This window comes from Salarias fasciatus, chromosome 9 (assembly GCF_902148845.1).
Source record: "Salarias fasciatus chromosome 9, fSalaFa1.1, whole genome shotgun sequence".
Taxonomy (NCBI): Eukaryota; Metazoa; Chordata; class Actinopteri; order Blenniiformes; family Blenniidae; genus Salarias; species Salarias fasciatus.
The window spans coordinates 6146897-6166920 of NC_043753.1; the positions used below are offsets into that span (position 1 = coordinate 6146897).

At 42.7% G+C, this 20024-nt stretch overlaps 1 protein-coding gene across 1 annotated transcript in view; it reads left to right on the plus strand.

The window, feature by feature from the left end:
• The window catches only part of sugct (succinyl-CoA:glutarate-CoA transferase), a 66195-nt gene extending 46492 nt beyond the window's left edge, over nucleotides 1-19703 (plus strand). Inside the window, 4 exon segments of the mRNA XM_030100045.1 lie at nucleotides 13279-13342; nucleotides 16855-16897; nucleotides 16899-17026; nucleotides 19444-19703. Coding sequence (XP_029955905.1) covers nucleotides 13279-13342; nucleotides 16855-16897; nucleotides 16899-17026; nucleotides 19444-19703 — 495 coding nt within the window.
• Nucleotides 19704-20024: the final 321 nt, after the last annotated feature.

Genomic DNA, 20024 nt, shown 5'->3' on the forward strand with positions numbered 1-20024 from the left:
AGAAGGCTGATGTCGTCGAATGTGCTGTACGGACAATGAAGCATGCAGTCTGGTCTGAAAGCAGCCCGTAACACACACTTTTCCATACGAAGCTTCTTCGGAGAGCTGCGTCGGCCTTGCGGTGCATTCAGGAGGAATTTTTATTGGTGGCTGAAGCCAAGACAAAAGTCACTCATCCATTCCTCGATGTGTCTCTGGCCGGCTGTTTGTGGAAGTGGTTTCAGTGACTCACATGCGGAGAAGCTCTGCACCGAAACGGGAGACGTCTCCACACATGGTGTGAGATTCACTTCAGCCCTGAGCGTTAAGGTGAATTCCTCCTCTTTTTATTGAGCGGGACAGACATATCGAGGCATTTATCAGCACTTGGCATCTTTAAAATCGAGGATGCGGGAAAGGCGGAGATATTTATCGGTTCTTGATCATTTCATTTTGACTGACTGACCTGCGGTGACTGGCTGCCACAGCAGGGTCTCCCTTCGCTACATCTGTTTTTCCAGCACCTTCTGCAGAGATTTAGATGTTATTGAGCTTCTTCCGGCTGGCAGCAAGTCTGCGACGAAACGTCAAAGCCTCATAAAACCCCAGAATGCATCTGAACCGCTTTTTATCCCACAGAAATCCCGATCAGCTCCGGGTTCTTGCCCACTTAGAGTTTATCGCCTCCGTCACCACTTCATCAGGGATGTGCATCAAAGACTCACCTCTCGTTCACCTCTTCCTGTACCTCTCAGTCTGTTGACCTCTGTGGCACAATCCCTTACCGTCCTCATAGTTCCAATGAAGTTTATTTAACTCTTATTAAGGCAAACAGCCACAAAAAAATAAGCTTTTCTATTAAATGTGTTAATCAGGACTTTATCTCTCAACACAACTGTACATTCAGAGAATACATGAGTATCATACAACAACAGGGTGATAAAATGAGGAGCTGAGTGAAACATAAAGCTGAGAAAATGTGCAGATAGCTCAGAACAACAGAAGCTAACTTTTACACAATCAGCTATTGTAGAGCTGGAGATTAGCAAAACAGTAACTGTTGAGACCAAGAACCAGCTGCGAGAAAACAGCTGAGAATAAACTGTGGGCTCAATGTTAAGCCATTTTGAACTTTAAATAAATATTTGGATTTGTTAATCAAGTTTTGCCACCCTGTAAACAAATCAGCCATTCAAGTTTGTGAATGTATAAATGGATTTTATAGTTTAAACAAGATTTGCATTTGTGAAAAATAGTTGAAGTTTATGTAGAATAATGCTGTTCACAAAGTACAAAACTGTGTTCAAGACTCTGAAGGTTGTGAATTTTGTCCTTATTTATACCTCTATCTGATTGGATGTGATAAAAGGAACTGTCCAATCAGGGAGCAGACGGCTTTCTGTCCTCCCGTCCCGATTCAGACTCTTCAAGGAGAGTAGAATTGAGATTTGAGAAAACCAAAAACAGGAAACATGTTATCTCCTTTTTCTGATTTGAATATTAAAATCAACAACCTGAAAAAGAGCCTCATCCAATTTTCTATTGTGTGTTTAACACTTAAGTCAGGAAATAAAATATGACCATAAGTCATTATCTCAAGCTTGTTTTGCCAGAAAACCTGACTCACACAATTACACAACTCTAAGTTCTAATATGTAGACGTAAAATACCCTTATGTAGATGGCACTTGTAGATGATGTAAATGTCTTCATGCTTTGAGCTTTGTGTGATCTTTCACTTTAAATTATACAAACTCTGTTGATTTTAATCACTTCATCTTCAGTCGCTGAAGGGCTGGAGAAGCTGATCTTCGGCAGTAGGTGGAGTCGGTCTGAAGGTCCGAAGAGGGAAGATGATGTCAGATAATGTCTGCTGTGGTCCTCAGGTCGTTTGTCTCTGTCAGTCGTCCCCGAGTCTCGTCTTTCAGGCCATGTTGAAACTGTCAGTGTCGCTTCTCTGCGGCTCTCTGTTTTGGGATCTCAACATCCACCATGAAATCATCTTTGGCTGTTTGCATCAGTGGGATTTAACACTGTGTCGCTGCTCGCTGACAGGAGGTCACCGTGCTGCACAGCTGCTGCTCACATACACAAACTCATACATTACGTTCAGTTTTCTTCTATACGGCAGCAGTCTGATCCAAAGCACACATTGCACGTTGTTTCCACTTCGCACCAAGCCTGAAACACAGCCTCAGGAAAGCGCAGTCTGTTGACCTTTTACCATTCAGTACTTCAGCGTGATTGAAACATCTCAACATACATGGGTCATTAAAGTAAGATATTGGATAACGGGAATATTCACTCAAAATGCGATTATTTTATGTGAGATAAACATCAGGTGTGAAATATCTCCTTTCTCAGCCGGTTTGTTGCTTCGCATTCACATAATTCTGACATGTTGAACAGATTACATGACAAGGTTTGTCTCCAAATAATCATCTGTGTGACTAAACTAAATCTGGACTTTGTTAACTGAACTGTTACTTGTGATTTATTCACAGTTGGATTCAGTTCAGATTTAATTTCCTCAGATTTCTGCCTCCACCTCCAACTCGCTCTGATCACAGCAAGTTGGAAAATGTTATTCAAGAAAATGCAGGGAGAAAAGATATTTTTCATTGGTAATGCAAAAAATAAAATGCTAGACTTAAAGTCAGAACGTGGGTCCAAACCATGCACATCATCAAGATGACTCTCAATACTGGATATCTTTTATCACCACCAAAATCTAGTCATTTTTAATAAAGTTATGTGGTTAACAGACAAGAAACTGAGACGATACAGTTGCGAGATTGTTTCTAACAAAATCAATAAAAAGCAGCTTTGAATGGCCCACAGTGGGAAAACAATATCAGATTATAAAATAGAGTATCATCTGCGTAAAGAGTTATTCATAACAGGAGCCATAAATCCCCCAGAAATCCAAAGTCTCTGTTATTACACCAATTCCATTCTTTTTGTCTCGGCTTACTTGTTTGGAAACATGTTACCTTTGTTTGTTAAACTCATTCTGGTGAAATCCAACGCAAAATGTGACCAATGAAAACCGCGACTCTCTGCCGTCGGCTGGTTTCGAATGCCTCAGATGTAAACTCCTGACTTCTCCCTCAAAAATCCACAGGTGTGTCCGGTTTAGGAAGAGCTGATGGCGAAACAGTTGCGAAACGAGACGCCCGAATTACAAACAGGAGATTCTCTTGAATGCAAATTGAGGGCGGGGGTGGACGTTGTTTAGATGCAGCAACAGTCTGCAAATAACCTGCATGTGTGACGGAGGAGTGTGAAACCTGAAGGCAGATTTTTCTCGTTAAATTTCTGAAACCTAAGATCTGTTTAGGGATTAGAATCAGTTTGAGATTACTCAATGAGTCTCTGTTGTATCAAAAAAAAAAAAACACTGAAACATGAACTCACTACTCTAGATAATGAATTTTGATACAAACATCATAAATTTGACTTCAATCAGCTTACCTGCTCCCATTTTCAGACATTAAACCTTATAGTTACCTGGATTTATTTTGATTAAATTGCTTTAGAGTTGTTAAATTTCAACATTGGGAAGTTTTTCAATATTGCAGTGTGCAATATTGTACACAGTACTGAGAATGTCACCTGCTACTGAATCTTATCTGAGATAACCATTGTACCAAGGAAGTGAAAAACGGACACAAAGCTCTATTTCTATGCTTGATGATAGTCACTTTTTTCAAATCATCAACTGAATTCAGTTTTATTTCCATTGCGACAAAAGCAACAAACCCAAGAATTCCAGATGAGCAACCAGAGGAGATGGTGGAAAAAACTCCCTGTCAACAGAGTGGAGACTTTCAGCTTTTCTGGTTGGGGTTTAGGGAAAGAGGAGAGAAAAAGGAAAAAAAAAAATGAATACAAGACAGAGATCAAAATCAAATCTACTTGATTCAGATGTGATGGAGGCTCAAACCAGGAACTTTCAGAGTAGGTCTCACAGGAGTCTAACCTATAGCAGTTTCACTAGAAAATCCAGGGAGTCCTGAACCAGCCCTAACTTTAAGTTTTACTTAATAGAAAAGTCTTAGAGACTGTCAGCCTCCCGAACTGAAACTGGGAGCTGGTTCCACATGAACCCTGATAGCTGGAAGCTCTGTCTTCTGTTCTACTTTTAGAGAACCTGGGAACCTCCATTAAGCCAGCATTCTCAGAACCAAGTGTTCTGCTGGACAGTATGGGACTAACAGATATGATGTAGCCTGGTTTTTCTGAGCTTTATATGTTAAAAGAAGAATTTAATAGTTTGTTTGTTTTTTCTAGATTTATCAGGAAACCAATGAAAAGAAGCTAACTGGAGTGATTGGATCACTCTTGATAGTTCCTTTACCAGAAATTGGGATCATAAAGTTCACCATGACAAATCTTCTCAGCGGTGACAGGACAGGAGTGATGGGTTCATTCCAGAGAAGAGCTGGGGCGTCGGTGCAGTGACAGCGACCTGCACATCAGTCAAAGACATGCCTTTTAAAAAAAAAAAAGAACGTCACAGAAACCGCGACTGTCACTCTGCGGGAGACCAAATCACCATCGTCTGATCTTATTTTAGGACGCGTTTGAAGGGGAAGTCACGACGTCACTGCTTTACTTTTCAAAGCTAGAAATGAAATTTCTCCAACTAAAACACTCTCATTTACAGAACACCATGAAGAGCATTATTCATTATGAGCTGAAATCATGAAAAACCGAAAACCACCGGGGGCCTTTACCATCCGGGCCGCGGCTTTATGTAACACATCTAAAAATCCTGTCAAGTGCTCATATGAGGCCTACTATGGCAGGGGGAAAAAACTGGAGCTCTGACACTTCACAGGAATAAAAACACTGCCATATTCAGAGGCTTCTTTGATTGGCGAGGTCAAACTGAGAGCAGCAGGTTCAGGCAACCTCAGATCTTCACACACGCTCAGTCAACATACATCCTGCCGCTGAGCACATTCGGCATCCTCCTCTCCTTGATGTTGCAGTAACGTGATGTAACAGCGGGCCCGGATGGCTCCCGTGGGTGCTGGTTAGTCGACTTAATGGACTGCCACAGCAAGCTTCAAAGCCTGTGAGTGAGGGGATGAAGGGCGGAGGGGAAGGAGGAGAGAGTGATGGGGAGGCAGAGGAGGCGTTAAAAGAGCTGGAAGAGCAGGGAGGGTGAAGAAGTCATCATCTGAGCTGATGGAGGGCTGACAGGAGCCGCGGAGACGTTAGCTCCGCAGATGTTCGGGGGTTTGGTTTAATCTTCACTGGGAAAATGCCTCCTCCGCTCCTCGTCCACATGTCAGGAAGCCACCTGCCCGGTTTTTTTCACTCGCCCTCCCACCGCTAGAATTCACCCATCTAGAGCCGGGATGGAGCATTTAACCCATCGTAATCCTCATTAACTTTAGTCGGCTAGGAAGAGTGCGCTGTCGCAGGTCAGCGCTCGGCAAACCTCCGGGGGTCAAAGGTCTTTCTCATGGATGTAACCTGTCAGTTGTGGGATCCAAACGTGGGAACCTACAACCCCACTGCTGGACGAAGAGCTCTGATGAAGCCTCTCGTGGCAGTGCTGTGTGGCACATCCACCTCCCTTTTCACTGGGAAAATCTAGTTTTAACACACCAGAAACATCTACATGTAGGGGATCAGAACAGTTTATAGGAAACACTTCCTGTGATCCCAGACTGAATAAGTTGTAGATTAACAGAATCAGTCCATCAAATGAACACAATTTCCCGAGTCGATTGTTTGGAAACTGGTGTTTCGTTAAATGTGATTTCTGGTGGTGTTTCCTGTGTCCACTAGAGAACGTTGAACAATGGCACGGCTCTGTGATATCTTCAAGGTGGTTGCAGCTGTGGAATGCGGCATAAGAAAGAAGAAGGGTAAATCATTGAGGAAGGTGGAGATTGAAACAGAACTGAGGAGGAGGAGGAGAGAGGAGGCACGTGGCTGGACAAACCACAAAGCTGTTCTGTGATCATTGTTCCTTTGATCGGGCTGGTAACGGCCTACAGACACCCTCCCACTCTGCTTCACGGCTTTTTTTCCCTCGTTCTGCTGCTAATACAGGCATGTTTGTACAACTGTCTCTGTGAGGACCGCTCACGGCCCCCGGTTCGAACTCACATCCTGAAACTGGCCTGGTGAGAATCGGGAAGTGTGAACGAGCCAACATCAGAACCAAAACCTGACGATCCAAATCAGACAAAACAAGTCAAAGATTAGATCTAAAAGTAGAGCAAAAAAAAAAAAGTTATTTGTTTCCAAAAATTGATAGAAATCTACTCCTTAGATTTTTAACCAATTTCAAATCCAAGCAAGTTAAAAGCCTTGTCCCCAACCAGTCACTGGAAAGTTCAGAACCAGGTCCCAAATTGCCTTGATGAAAGACCGAGGTCCAAAACTAGAACTAGTCCATAACTAGAATGAGCACCGTTAAAAATGAGTACCAACCATGTATAAAAAGATGAAAGGAAAATCCATAGTCCCAAATCAATTTAAATTACAGCATAAAGCAAAATCAAAGAACAGAGACAAAAGAGGTCCAAACCCGAGTCAAAGCCAGTTCAAAGAATCCAAAACCAGAATCCCAAACCCTGCTTTGGAACATCCAAAATAACTCAGAAAAAACAAAACCACATCTAAAGCTCAGTCAAGAAAAAAGAGCTCGAAGCAGTCTGCAAACTGTAGTCCAAATAAAATCCAAAACAAGTCATTTCTAAAATCCGATCGGTCTTGAACCAGTCAAATTCTAACATCAGATTAAATCAATTATTTTAAAGTGGGTCCAACACTATATATCCAACCCTTTGTCCAGAACCAGACCAAATCCATCTGAAATACTGCCAATTTCCTGGACAAAGTCATTAAATCCAATGAAATACTCCCAATTCAGTCTAAAATCAAACCTAAAGGTAAATTCAAACTTCCTGTTTGTCAGTGAGAAACTTCCAGTTCAGGAAGCAGATCCTGAAAACCGTTTCATCTTCACTCATTATTTTCTGCTGCTTTCCACTGGCACAATTTGTTGGGTTAATTTTTTCTTTTTTTATTGTTAAAACAAATACCAGAAATACTAAATAAAGTGTGTGCGCGCACACGTGTGTGTGTGTGTGTGTGTGTGTGTGTGTGTGTGTGTGTGTGTGTGTGTGTGTGTAATGCCCATATGGACATAATGATACCCTGCATAACAAGCAGATAGGATTACACACACATGCATGCAATCATACTTGTATGCACGCATGTACCACACACACACACACACACACACACACACACACACACACACACACACACACTGTATATCTGTTTTTGCATAGAGGAGCCACCTCATATGTCCTGTATAAGCCTCCTAACTTTGATTTTTTTCCTCCTTCTCCATTTGTTTTCTGTAGCCATAGAAATCAGCGAGCGTTACTTGTTTGATGCTCGACTCCATTAAATTCTTGAAGCGTGTGTCCAAACAAAATTGGATCTTCACCATGCGAAATGTTTCTCTGATTACTTTACAAAAGTCCAGATGAGCTCGGAGAAGTGTAACATGAAAGAGGGATGAACTAATGCCGGCTGCTTTCAAACATCTCGTGATCACGGAACAACAGCTCGAGCTGGTTGTGGCTGTCAAACCGCCTCCGGCTCGTAGAGCACGTCTCAGTTCATTCAGACTAAACGGTGTTCAAATCCCCACCAATTCTCCCAGTAGACATGTTTTTCTCTCACATTAAGGCTCCGTTTACACAATGTTCTCAAGTGAAAAGTGAAGACTTTCCGAGCGTTTTAGGGAGGGGGTTTACTCGACTTCAGTTTTCGTAGCCTGGAAATGCAACTTTTTTGAAAAGCGGTTACTGAGCATGTCCAAAATGGCCATGGTAATTAGTTCTTTGGGGCATACGTAAGTGCAGATTCAAGTCTTTTTAAAGAGGATCCAGTTGAAGTTCACAAAACCCAACTGGACAGCAGCACCCAAAGTACCGAAAACTACATTAAACAAAAAAAAAAAACAGTTTTGGGTTCAAACATTCTAAAATTATTTCTACACTGATTGAAATTTACTACTAGTTTGTTCTAAAACCTGCTTTACAGTCGTAAGCTATAGCCCAAAGTAGACCCACAGTTTAATCCCTGACTCGTCCAACAACCTCGGGCCGAACGACAGTTCAAACCATCACAGACTGGATCACTCCAAAACTAGTCTCTGACGAGTCCAAAGAATCGGGTCTGAAATATCCCAAAACTAGTTCCGAACTTGAATCCAGATTCAGAATGATTACAAGCTAATCTTCAAATATAATATTTATCTGAATGAGACTGGAACCTTTAGATCTCGCCTTTATTTTCCAGTTTTGGCTTCAGGCAGCAGCAGGGCTCCTCGAGATTTGTTTGAGGGTTTCCATTAACTTCATCCTCTTATTATCTGACTGACTTGCTTGAAGAGCTTCACTGGCTGATTATCAGTCTGACTTCATCACTCTGCCTGCTAATCCTTCACAGCACTTTATTTAGGTGAACGGTCCCACTTCATTTAACTTTGTGGTCGTTTTTTCCATCCCATCAAAAACACTGACTCAGCATCTTCATCTACACCTCCTCAGAACATCGAAGGGAGGAACCACTTCCAAATGCTTAGTGGTTCCAATGGTTTGTGGTTTACCTGTAAGCTGCAGCCCACACCATCAAAGAATGTTTTAACAAGCGTGAATGAAGAGGAGATGTCCCTGCGTCGGAGATGGAGTCAGAAAATGACCGTTTTCACCCATTTCCATGGAGATCTAGTCGGAGTGTTTTCAAAAAGACGCCTTTCCTCCCTGTTTCTCTGGAGATGGAGTTAGAGCAATTTAAAAAGTTTCACTTTGGAGGCCATTTTCAAAAAGTTGTCATGTAAACGGACATCCAAAACGCTGCAGAGGTTTTCGGCTTTCAGTTAGCGTAGCCTGAGTCACATTCTTGAAAGAATTTCACCTCTCATGGATTTGACTTCGTCAGCTTTTGCCCTTTGACTTGGCATCCAAAGGAAAGGAAAAACTCTGAGAAGAGAGAAAGAGGAAGAGGAAGCAGCTACACCTGCAGGAGCTCTGGAGAGTCGGGCCGTTCGATCACAGCAGGCGACGCAAATCAACACTCGACTGATCCTTGACGCATATTCATCATCATCTCACAGGAAGAAGGAAGCCCATGACGACTGTTTCCTAGACGCGATGTGAGCGAGGCAGGCGCTGCCGATCTGATGCAGGATCCATCCTGAAAGTTAAACTCTGGACTCCTGCGACGTCTTTAATGATAATTCTCCTTCAGCAATCAGCCGAAGCTTCGGTCTCCCAGCAGTCGACTCAGAAGACTCTGTCACGCTTTTAAATACAAAAAAAAGGACCAGAAATAATTGTGTTGCATTCTGATTCAGTACATGTGACCACACACACACACACACACACCACACACACACACACACGGTGTAATTCGTTTAGCAGTGCTTGACTTCCTGCACAGTTGATGTTTAAATTAAAACCATCGATCAGACGTAGGCTCTTATTAAACCCTCGCCTCTGGAGGGGTGTGTGTGTGTGTGTGTGTGTGTGTGTGTGTGTGTGTGTGTGGATCCGTAGTGATTTGCCCTGTCCATCTGTTGGTCCTGTCTCACCTGTTTCCTGTGTGATGTGCTCTTTGGGAGCACGGGTCTCGTTGGTTCCGCCTTCCTGTTTTGGTTTGTAAAAAACCCAAAACAACTGAACAGTTTCAACAACCGGTTGAACGTGTTTAGCCAGAAAATTTAGAAGCTTTAGAGAAAAATTGTATTGGTGATAAATTGTCATATTTCTTACTACTTTAACTCAGTAACAGCTGCTGTAACTTTTGACTCGTTTCAGCCTTTCTTTTGGCTCAGTGTTTGGCATGTGGGCTTCGCCATAGCTCTGTCTCCAACATGTTTAAGAACTGTTCAGCCATGCTGCAGCTCTTTGTCTGCCATGTTTCAGCCTTGTTTCTGACACCTTAGACCAGGTAACATGCCTGTTTCTGACATTTTTTAGTCTTACTTTGGCCTTTGGTCTCTGTGTGCCTTTGCTTATTTCCTGTTTTTGTTCGGTTTTTAACCCTGTTTCCGACATGTTTAGTCCTGTTTACCTGTGTCTGACATGTTTCAGCCCTGTTTCTCACATGTTGAAGCCATGTTTAAGGCATGTTTCAGCTCTGTGTCTGAAATGTTACAACCCATTTCTTACATCTTTTACTCCTGTTCCAGCCTTGTTTTCACCCCTTTCTGACATGTCTTAGTACTCCTGTATTTGTTTTAGCCCTGTTTCTGACATGTGTAGCCCATGTAATGACCCCGTTTCTTACATGTGTCCACCTTACTTAGGCCCTTTGTCTCTTAAGTTTGATCCGTGTTTATATCATATTTGCAGTACATCCTATGTCTGACGTTTTTAAGGCCCGTGTCTGATCAGTTACAGCCCTGCTACATCTTTCACTGCTGTTCCAGCCTTGTTTTAGCCTTGTTTTGGCTCCGTATCTAACAGCTTACCTTTGTCCCTCATGTTTAGAGCCTGTTTATGACACATTTAGACCCTGTTTCTGCCCAGTTTCAGCTCTGTTTCGACCACATTCTCAGGCTCAGTCTGTCATATTTCAGCCTCATTTCTGGCATGTTTAAACTGACTTGTTCTGTTTCTTGTCATTTCTTTTTCTAATAATCCACCCAACTTGCTCCAGCCATATTTCAGTCGTTAAACAGAGAAAAATGAAGTCACAGCGCACTTTGTTAGGGGCCTTCAGGTTTCAAGATTTCCTACAGATCCACGAGTAAGAGAGCATCACGCTGGAGAAGCTATTTTGTTTGTTGTTTTGTGTGAATCAGCTGCGAGCGCTGCACTTCTCTCTAATAAATCTAACCTGAGAACAACTCGACCTTTAGAAATGTATTGAGGAAGGCACTTTCCAGGTCACCGAGCTGTTTTTGTGCAGCGTTTGACGCTCCACGTTTCATCACATTCTCTCATCTCAATTGATTTATCTGTAACGTCACGGCGGCCTCGTTACCGGAGGAGGAGCGGCGCGTCAGCAGCCCTCCTCTTCTCTTTCCCCTCCTTTATCTCCCCTGATAGAAGACTCGTCTAAATCTGTCACCACTTGTTAAAACTTCCAGGTCCCTGAGACCTGCAGGTCAGGACAACCAGGACCGACAAACAGAGATCCATTTTGAGATTTATTCATTAAAAACGGTTGTTTTTCTAAATTTCTGGGTTTGCGTTTGCCGTGTTTCGGCCGGTGGTGACGGTGTTTGGTGACAGCTGCGGGTCAGCATGCCAGGGAAGTGAAAATATGGGGTGTGTAAAGGTTTTCACACTGAATGTACTTTGGCCTGTGATTCAGGAGGCTGATGCATGTTGATCGTGATGAACATCTGGTTTCAGACCTTTTCATGGATCAAGTCAAAAACAGCCGTAGCTTTTTGTGTGTTTTGACATTATTCAGTCACTCCAGTAGTGATGATGACGTATTTTCACCCATTTCTGAACAAAACGTTAAACATTCAAGTGGAAGTGAATGGTTTATCCTTATTTGTATTGCTTGACATGCAGTAGCTTCTTGGGTTGTAATCATAAATTTAATCATGAAATCAACCAGCAGCGCCAGCCCGTGGCCTGGCATGCTCACTGCATCTTCTTCAGTGTTTCTGCTGTTTTTGTGAAAATGGACGTTGCTTGTGAAACTTTTCTGAAACGTTTCACTTAAACCTTTTTCCAAACAGGGCCGTAAAAGTGTTTAAATGGTGAATTATGTGTGATATTGTTCAGTTTCACGTCGCTTTGAAAGGTCTGGTGGTTTATTTTGGATGTCATCGTGAATCTTCGCATTGGATTTGACGTCTTATTTTCAGTTTGATTTTTTGGCCTCATATAAGGTTGATTCCAATTCCTGCATGCTGTTGGCATAATGTTGCATTATATAAAATTCTTCTTGCGGATTAACTTTTTCTTCAAATTAAGCCGGTAAGGGATTTTTCTGATGCATAAAATGTGAGTGCAGACTTGCTATTGCATGTGAAAGGTTAAAAACATCTTCACAAAGTGATATAAATCTACATTTAGGAGTTTGAAAATCTTCAGAACAATTCATCATGAGGTATGGAGGAAAAAGATATTGAGGCGGATTAAAGGAGTGAGTTCTGAGGTCGCTGACGATACACCTTGAGTGTGTGTAGAGACAGGGGAAACATTCCAAACAGGCTCCAGCTCTCTGTACGGACCAAGCTGATATGTTTCCCCACTCGCCCTGCATGGTTTACTCCAGTGACTCGGTCCCCTCCACCTCCTCATGCTCCACATTCTACTCTGTGATCCTTACATAATCCTCCATCATGTTTTTTGGGAGCTCTACATTTAGCTTTCTGCTCCCGACATTCACCCGGCAGCATCCAGGCTGACACATTTAACTGTGGAACAAAAAAAAAAAAAAAAAATGTCACCTCGGAGCGCTTGTGATGTATTTTCCTCTCTAAAACTTTCCCAACTTCATCTGGCCTAAATACACGTGGGATTGTTTAAAGCTCGGTGCTTAATGAGGGCTCTCCTTCGGATTAGACTGTGGTGGTTGGTACATCATTTCTACATCAGAACAGGTTTTCAGTATGTTTGGTCCATTAATTTGAGAACAGACAAGAAGGTTACTAAACAGTTTAAAATCAGAGACCAACAAAGAGAAGCAAATGACAGAACCGTTTAGAAAGGTTCCAACAAGACAAAGTCGGTTCTCTGTCAGGTTTTTCGTTCTTTTATGGAGACACCTAATAAAGGTAATGAACAGTCATGTTTATTCCTTGCAGTGTTTGAGATTGGTCTCAAGACCACATTTTCAAGGGCTTCTAGGATCTCTGGCCCTTGAAGTCCTGGTCTTGCCTTGGTCTTGGTTTTGGGTTTGGTGGACTTCATTAAAAACTTCTTACCACTTTCAGTCAGGCAAAAACAAATGACAGCAATTGACAAAATAGTCATCAGACTAACAAGTGCCCAGACACGACCAAACACACGTCAGATACCAACAGGTACTGACAAATGAGAGGATATCTGCAAGTCATAGAAAATCTCAGAAAAGGTCCAGATGACGAGATGGTCGTTTGCTGGTTTTACTCAAGCCCAAACAAAGACAAACAGGCCGACGGGATGTTGTGTAATCCTGCCTTCTGGGTCCAGTTAGGATCTGCTTTCTAATATTTATGAGACTGATGAAAGGCAACAGTGAGGATTTAATGGGAAGTCTGTATCCTCCGCTGACGGCCGTGTTTTCAATGTCTGCTTGTTTACAGGTCAAACACAACGGTCTTATCCAGGAGATGAACCATCCGACAGCGGGACGCATCGCTGTACCTGGTACACACACACACACACACACACACACAGCTGTCCTCTGCCTCACCCTCAGCCCTCTCTGTTTGACACCAGCTTGTTAAACGGCGTTTTTCCTAGAAGGTTTGTTTTTTCTGTTCATCGGGATGCAGTTATATGGATGTCCTGCCGACACGCCACAGAAAGCCGCTCCGAAGGGACGAGCCTCTGTCTGAACTTTTTCACGGACACACAAACAAATACTTTCATCAAAACCACAAGATTGAGCTCAGCAGAAACACACACGCATGCACGCACACACACACGGCCTCGTCCGCGGGGATTCAGCGGGTTTGATGGATCTCAGCGTGTTTCCACTCGGAGGAAGCTGTTTGTCCACCTCTGCGTATTTACAGTCTAATCCGTCTTCGAACCCGCGAGTGTGTGTCGGTCCCGGCAGGAAGACATCCATAACGAGCAGGCAGGTCGGTGTGTGTCGGCTTGGCGTCAGGCCGTTTCCTCAATGAAGCCTTCTGAACCAGTGTCAAATTTTTTCCATGAAAATAATCAGGTGACCAAGATTTACTGAACTGTTTGCCTGCCAGATTCTTTTCTTCGTGTCGGGGAACAAATCCCCCTCAGGTTGGATCAGTAGACCTTTATTAACTACTTGAATAGTTTACATTAACTTGATGATTTCAAATATTGTATTTTCCAGAATGCATGTCGTACAACATGAGTTGCATTTGTCAAAAAATGCATCCTGAAGTGGAAAATGACACATGGTCACACGTCCCAAGCATTTTTTCCATGAGCAGAAGTGATTGGACATTAGATTATCCTCGGTTTCTCTTCAATAACCATCTGTTTTCTTGTTTTGGCCTTTATAGCCTAACGTGATCTGTTTTATTGCTTTTCTTCAGTCACTCACAAGTTTCTCACAGACTCTTTCCGATTATCTTTTTCTGTTTCCGAATTTTACTTAAATACGGTAAGAACAGAAATACTGTAGCAACTTTCTGCTGTCATACAGTGACATCTAGTGGTCACCAGTGATATGCACCAGTATAATTCCATTTCAAGTTGCTTCCTGATAGTCTCAGGAACAGGCAAACGACTCAATACTCAATAGATTGTGACCTTTTTGAAACCACACAGGCATGCGAGGACAACAATACACTATAAACAACAACAACGATGAGAACACGGTCATTCATATGGACAGACGACCAAGTAGGATTGTTATTACAGTGACGATCGACTCGAAAACTACCAAGTCCAGGAGAATCTGGACTGAGAGTCATGATACTGTGGAGGAAAACCTTTCAGTCCATCTACTGACCATGCAAACTCCATTTAGCATGGCTGCGATGTTCATGCACACTAACAACATTTCAGAAAAGTGGCATTTCCATGGAGTTTTCAAAAAGTTCAGAATGCTTCAGTGACTCCGAGCACCGTTGTCATGTAAACAAACCTAAACAAAGTTTCCGTTTCCACTTGAACACATGTTTAGGGATGGAAAGTCTCAGAAGAACTGGTTGATTTGTAAAAGCTTAATAAGTTTGTTCCCATTGAAGAAAAATATGGATAATCCTCTATTTTCCTTCTTTATTTTCTTTTTTTTTCTTTGAGCTGTCTGACAGTCTGAGTAACGAAAGTCTGGATTTCATGAATCTATGAAGCTTCTGGTTTCATTCAAAGACATAAAGAGAGAGTGACAGTGACTGACAGCAGGAACGGATGGTTTCCATCTGATGGACACACACACACACACACACACTCCCACTCTCACACACACACACACACACACACACACGCGCACACACACACACACACACCATGTAATACGACATCTTGTGAGTTTCCATTTGTCCTGTTATCTTCTTTCCTCTTGTGATTTACAACAAACCATAGTGTGTGTGTGTGCGTGTGCGTGTGCGTGTGCGTGTGCGTGTGCGTGTGCGTGTGTGTGTGTGTGTGTGTGTTCACAGCCTTAACAATATCCTTTTCTTGCTCTGAACTCTTCTGTTCATCCCTGTTTAGTAAACAACACCAGACACAAGTGCATGCCAGTGTGCACATTGTGTGCGCATGTGTACGATGTTTGTGTGAAACTGTCCACTGTGCATGTCTACGTGTGTGCGTTCGTGCATATGTGTGTGTGTGTGTCGGTTGTCCCTCAGAGGTTAATTGAGTGTGAAAACGTGCTGCTCAGAACATTCATTGGCCGCCCTGTTGATGACATTCCTGTGTGTGTTTGTGTGTGTCCACGCGCGCGTGCGCGTGCACGCACACTGTTTTCGAGCCAGGAAATAACTGAGAACAAACAGTAACAGAAGTGTGTGTCCATTAATAGAGGCCACAGCTGATGTTATATAATTAAAATAGCTGAAAGACTGAAACGTGATGAACAAAAAGAAAATTAGGGCTTTGTCCTGCAGGTGGCGCTAAACTGACACCTATTCAGAACTGTCCAACTAATCATTAACCAGTATTCTGTAACTTCCCATGACCACTTATCAGTAATTGGGATTATCTGTAATTAACCAGTAGGATTAGTTTCTTGGTGGTTCTACTAGAACATGACGAGCCAGGGCTTGTGTGTGTGTGTGTGTGTGTGTGTGTGTGTGTGTGTTTGTAAACCAGTGAATCAATCATTGGATTTATAAGTAATGAACTTCAGGCGCACCGAGAAACCTTCTGTGTGTGAAAGTGAAGCACCATTAAGTTCAAGTAGGTTTTTTTCTGTGATTAATCAGATTTAATGGATTAATCCATCCCAGTTCTAGTTCGACACAAACTCTGCAGTTTGGATGTAAAAAAACAAAAAAAAGAAAGAAGAAGAGAGAGAAATGTGATGGTTGAATGAAATGATTACGTAACCTTATTCCTTAATTATTTGCCCTGACACCCCCAACGCACACGCACACACTCTTGTGATGATGCACGAGTGGCCTCCAACACCACACACACACACACACACACACACACACACACACACACTGTGAGAGTTCGGCTCATTAGTGCTGTTCTTTAAAATCAGCGGATTGTTATGAGTTTCCCCAAATAAACTGTTTTGTTCCCGTCGTTCCTCGCTCGCTGCTGAACAGAAAAGACAAAGAATAAACCGAAAACAGAATCTCACAAGGTCAACGGTCATTGTTTCTTCATTTTTTTTTTTTTTTTTTTTTTTTTTTTAACGAGCGTGCACAGCTTTAAAAAGCATGTGGTACAGTGATTCAAACAAACATTCAATGAGCTTTTTGTCTTTTGTTTGTGAGATTTTTTTTTGTGAGAATTCTGCGTGATGATTTCCAGTTTTATCTTAGAAACATTTAAATTAACCTTAAAATACCAGAGATTTTGAATATATGTCTTTAATTTTTCTCTCTCATCTCTTGAAAAAGTGCAACATTTGAAAATCTTGGCTTTGAACTGAATGATTATTTTAGGTTATTGAATCATATTATTGTGACCGTGTCAGAAACCCCACGAACATACGAGCTGTTTGTTTGTTTGTTTGTTTGTTTGTTTGTTTGTTTGTTTGTCTTCAGGTCCAGCCGTTCGGTTCAGCAGCTTCTCGCCTGCCGGGCCGACGCCCCCCTCTGATTGGTCAGCACACGGTGCAGGTGCTCCGGGACACCTTGGCCTACAGTGAGGAGACCATCCAGGCCCTGCTGGAGTCGGGGGTGGTGGCCAGAACCGAGTGTCCTGATTGGCTCAGAGGCAACGAGACGCCGACAAGAACAAGGACAAACAGGTTCAATCCAGCTGAATGTCCTCAGAGCTGCACTCCACTTTTATTCTTCATAGAAGAGCATTTTTCACAGCTAATTCTTCTCTTTAGGAAGTGATTATTGCTGATTTTCTACTGTGATATGTATATAAATTGTGTTTTTTACACAGTATGCACTATAAATATCACTCCTTCTGTGATACAAACAATACCTCATCACAATCATACAATCAACTCAACAGGATAACTGAAATCAAACACTCCGATCAGTTTACAGCAACAGTCCAATAATGTAAAAGCAACATTTATAATGCAACTTTAGTTGTGCTCCTTCAAACACTGGACTCATAAACAGCTTTAAAGCCCAGTTCTCTCCATTGTCACTCCACCACTTGTAAAAATATGTGTTTTTATGACTGTGGTTGTAACTTTTTACGAGCAGCTGGTTGTGAATAAAGTATTTCCATCATCTGCACATCAGAATCTGATGATCGGACACTTTTATAGTTGTTTTTCAGCAGCGTGGATGTTGGTATTTGTCTTCTTTAATGGGATTTCCTGATCCGATGGTGCATTTCAGTGAACAAGCAGGTGTCTGACCAACGTGCACGACGTTCTAGGAAAGAAAAAAAAAGTATTTAAATAAACGTCAGAAACCCAAGTAAACAGTCATCAATCATGCATTTAGAAAAGTAACTGTGGAAGCAGGATTCAAAGGGAGGAAGCATTAAAATGTTTTCTGAAGGATTCAGGCTATGCAATCTTGATAAATCCTACAATGAAGTCCCCCATGTGTTGTTTTGTGTGTTGCACCTAATTTAAATAATGAAATCCATTTTCAGAGAAATAACAACCTCCCCCAACATTTCCTTCATAATGGTTTGGTCCATGTTTACTCAATACACCCAAGTTTATTAACAGAGTTTAAGTGGAAATTTTGCTGTGTTAGTCACATTCACCCATTCACACACACATTCACACACCAGCGAAGGCACGTCTGCCATGCAGTCCATCCGGGAGCAGTTAGAGGTTGAGTGAATTCTCAGCAGACCAGTCCGAGGATTCTTCAGGATTCTTCTCCACTTGGTTTCCAGCTAGAAGATTCTGCCGAGTCCTTTAGAACCTGAAACAAACACCCTGTCGCCCACCGGAGCATTAGCGATTCAGCTAGCGTGCATGCAACCTTCTCTTGACTTGTTTACATCTCAGATGTCCACCGAGACGTTCGTCTTCATGTGGATTTCATCTGAACACACAAACCACTGACCACACATTTCCACTGGGATTTTGAGCACAACACTACCTAAAAAAAAAAGAAGAACCCTGTAGAATCCGACTACGTTGACCAACTTTTTTTCAAAGCAACAGGCCGGGATCGGGCTGCTGCAATCAAGGATGCACGCATGAGTTCAAAGATTCAGACTGGATTGTAGCCTGCAAACAATATCATGTTCAAGGAACAATTTCTATAAAGTAAATCCACCCGTTCTGAACACCTGGCCGTGTGCGACCGCTCGCACATTTTTCCAACAATGAAAATGGACTTTCTGTGTTGCAGAAGGCAGAGAGAACAACAGGCATCGAGCAGAAAACTACGACCAAAGCTGCGCACCGAACCACGTCCACATCCTCCATCCACTCGAACAAATGAGTTCTGCCCAGAACAATGTCCCGTTTCTCTGCTCACGTCATTTATTTACTTCCTGAAGGCACCGGTAGCATCCGTCGCACAATTAAACAGCTAACGAACTCAGGGGCTAATAATGGTTCTTCCCATTTTCAGTCATCCCCAAAGCTAAAGTCGCACAATGTGTCTAATGAGCATAGTTATTACAACCAAAAAGTCTTATTCTGCTTATTCAAAGGACCATGAAAATGATTCAGACACCAATTGTCTCCAGTTTTCATGCGGTTGATAAGACATTACTGCTGGTTTCGACCACACATCTTCATCCGGGAAATGTTAGCTTCTGTCTCTAAACAGTCTTTCTGAGATCTTCCAGCGAAATTTATGCTTTTTTCAAACAACTGTCTTGCAAAAGTAACACTTGGAGCTAAAATACACCAGAAACTCCAGTTTGTCATCACACAGTTGAATTATTGGTGTGAAATGTGAGGAATGCAGCTTTAGATGTTTTTTTCTTGCAGATTTGAGGCCGAATGAGTGATTCTCAACACCGTTGCAGATATTGTTGTCAGAAATCTAAACAGGCGCCGCTGAGCTGGTTAGGACCCGAGTCGTCCCAGATCGTCGTTCGCAGCTCGGCCTCGAGTCATGAATCACAACCTCATCAGGTCAGATGAGGCTGCCGGGATGAACGAAGGAACGCTGAGCGTGTTGCTGAAGTGGCAGGAAGGACGAGAGGCGGGATGACAGGTTGATTAACGACGAAGAATCCTCTGGTAGGAGAGGAGGATTCCAGCCTCGGCCGTGCTGATCGAGGTCGAGCGAGCCGGGTGCATCTGGACGGCGGGCGGAGTCGCGGAGGGACCTGCCGGCTGACGTGTTTGTTTGACTTCTGGGAGGTGAGGAAGGGAGGCGCAGGTATGATTCACTCGCTGGACTCGCCATCCAAAAACAGGCAGAAAACATCGTTCCTGGATCTTTCCGAGAGGGAGCGTCGCCTCCCGCAGACGGGCCTGATGGGAAATGGAGCGAATGCCTGAAGCTTCAAATCTTAGTTTCATAAAATAGAATCATTTTAAAGATTTGTAGGGACTGGAGACTTTCAGGAGGCGACAGGAATGGACATCTGTTTTACCAAAAGAATGGTTATCTGTCCTCCATTTTGTACCAAAAGTACAAAACGAAGAAACCGTGCTTAAAGCAATTTGTAGTGGATTCTAAGAAAGTGGCTTCAGCAGTTCATGCTGTCCCCTCCATTCGTTTGGCTAGTCTAACCAAACCGAATTAATCCAGTTATTTGTATGATATTCAGAGGGTCACGAACAATCACTCATAACCTCGCCCGACCCTCGTGTGACTCC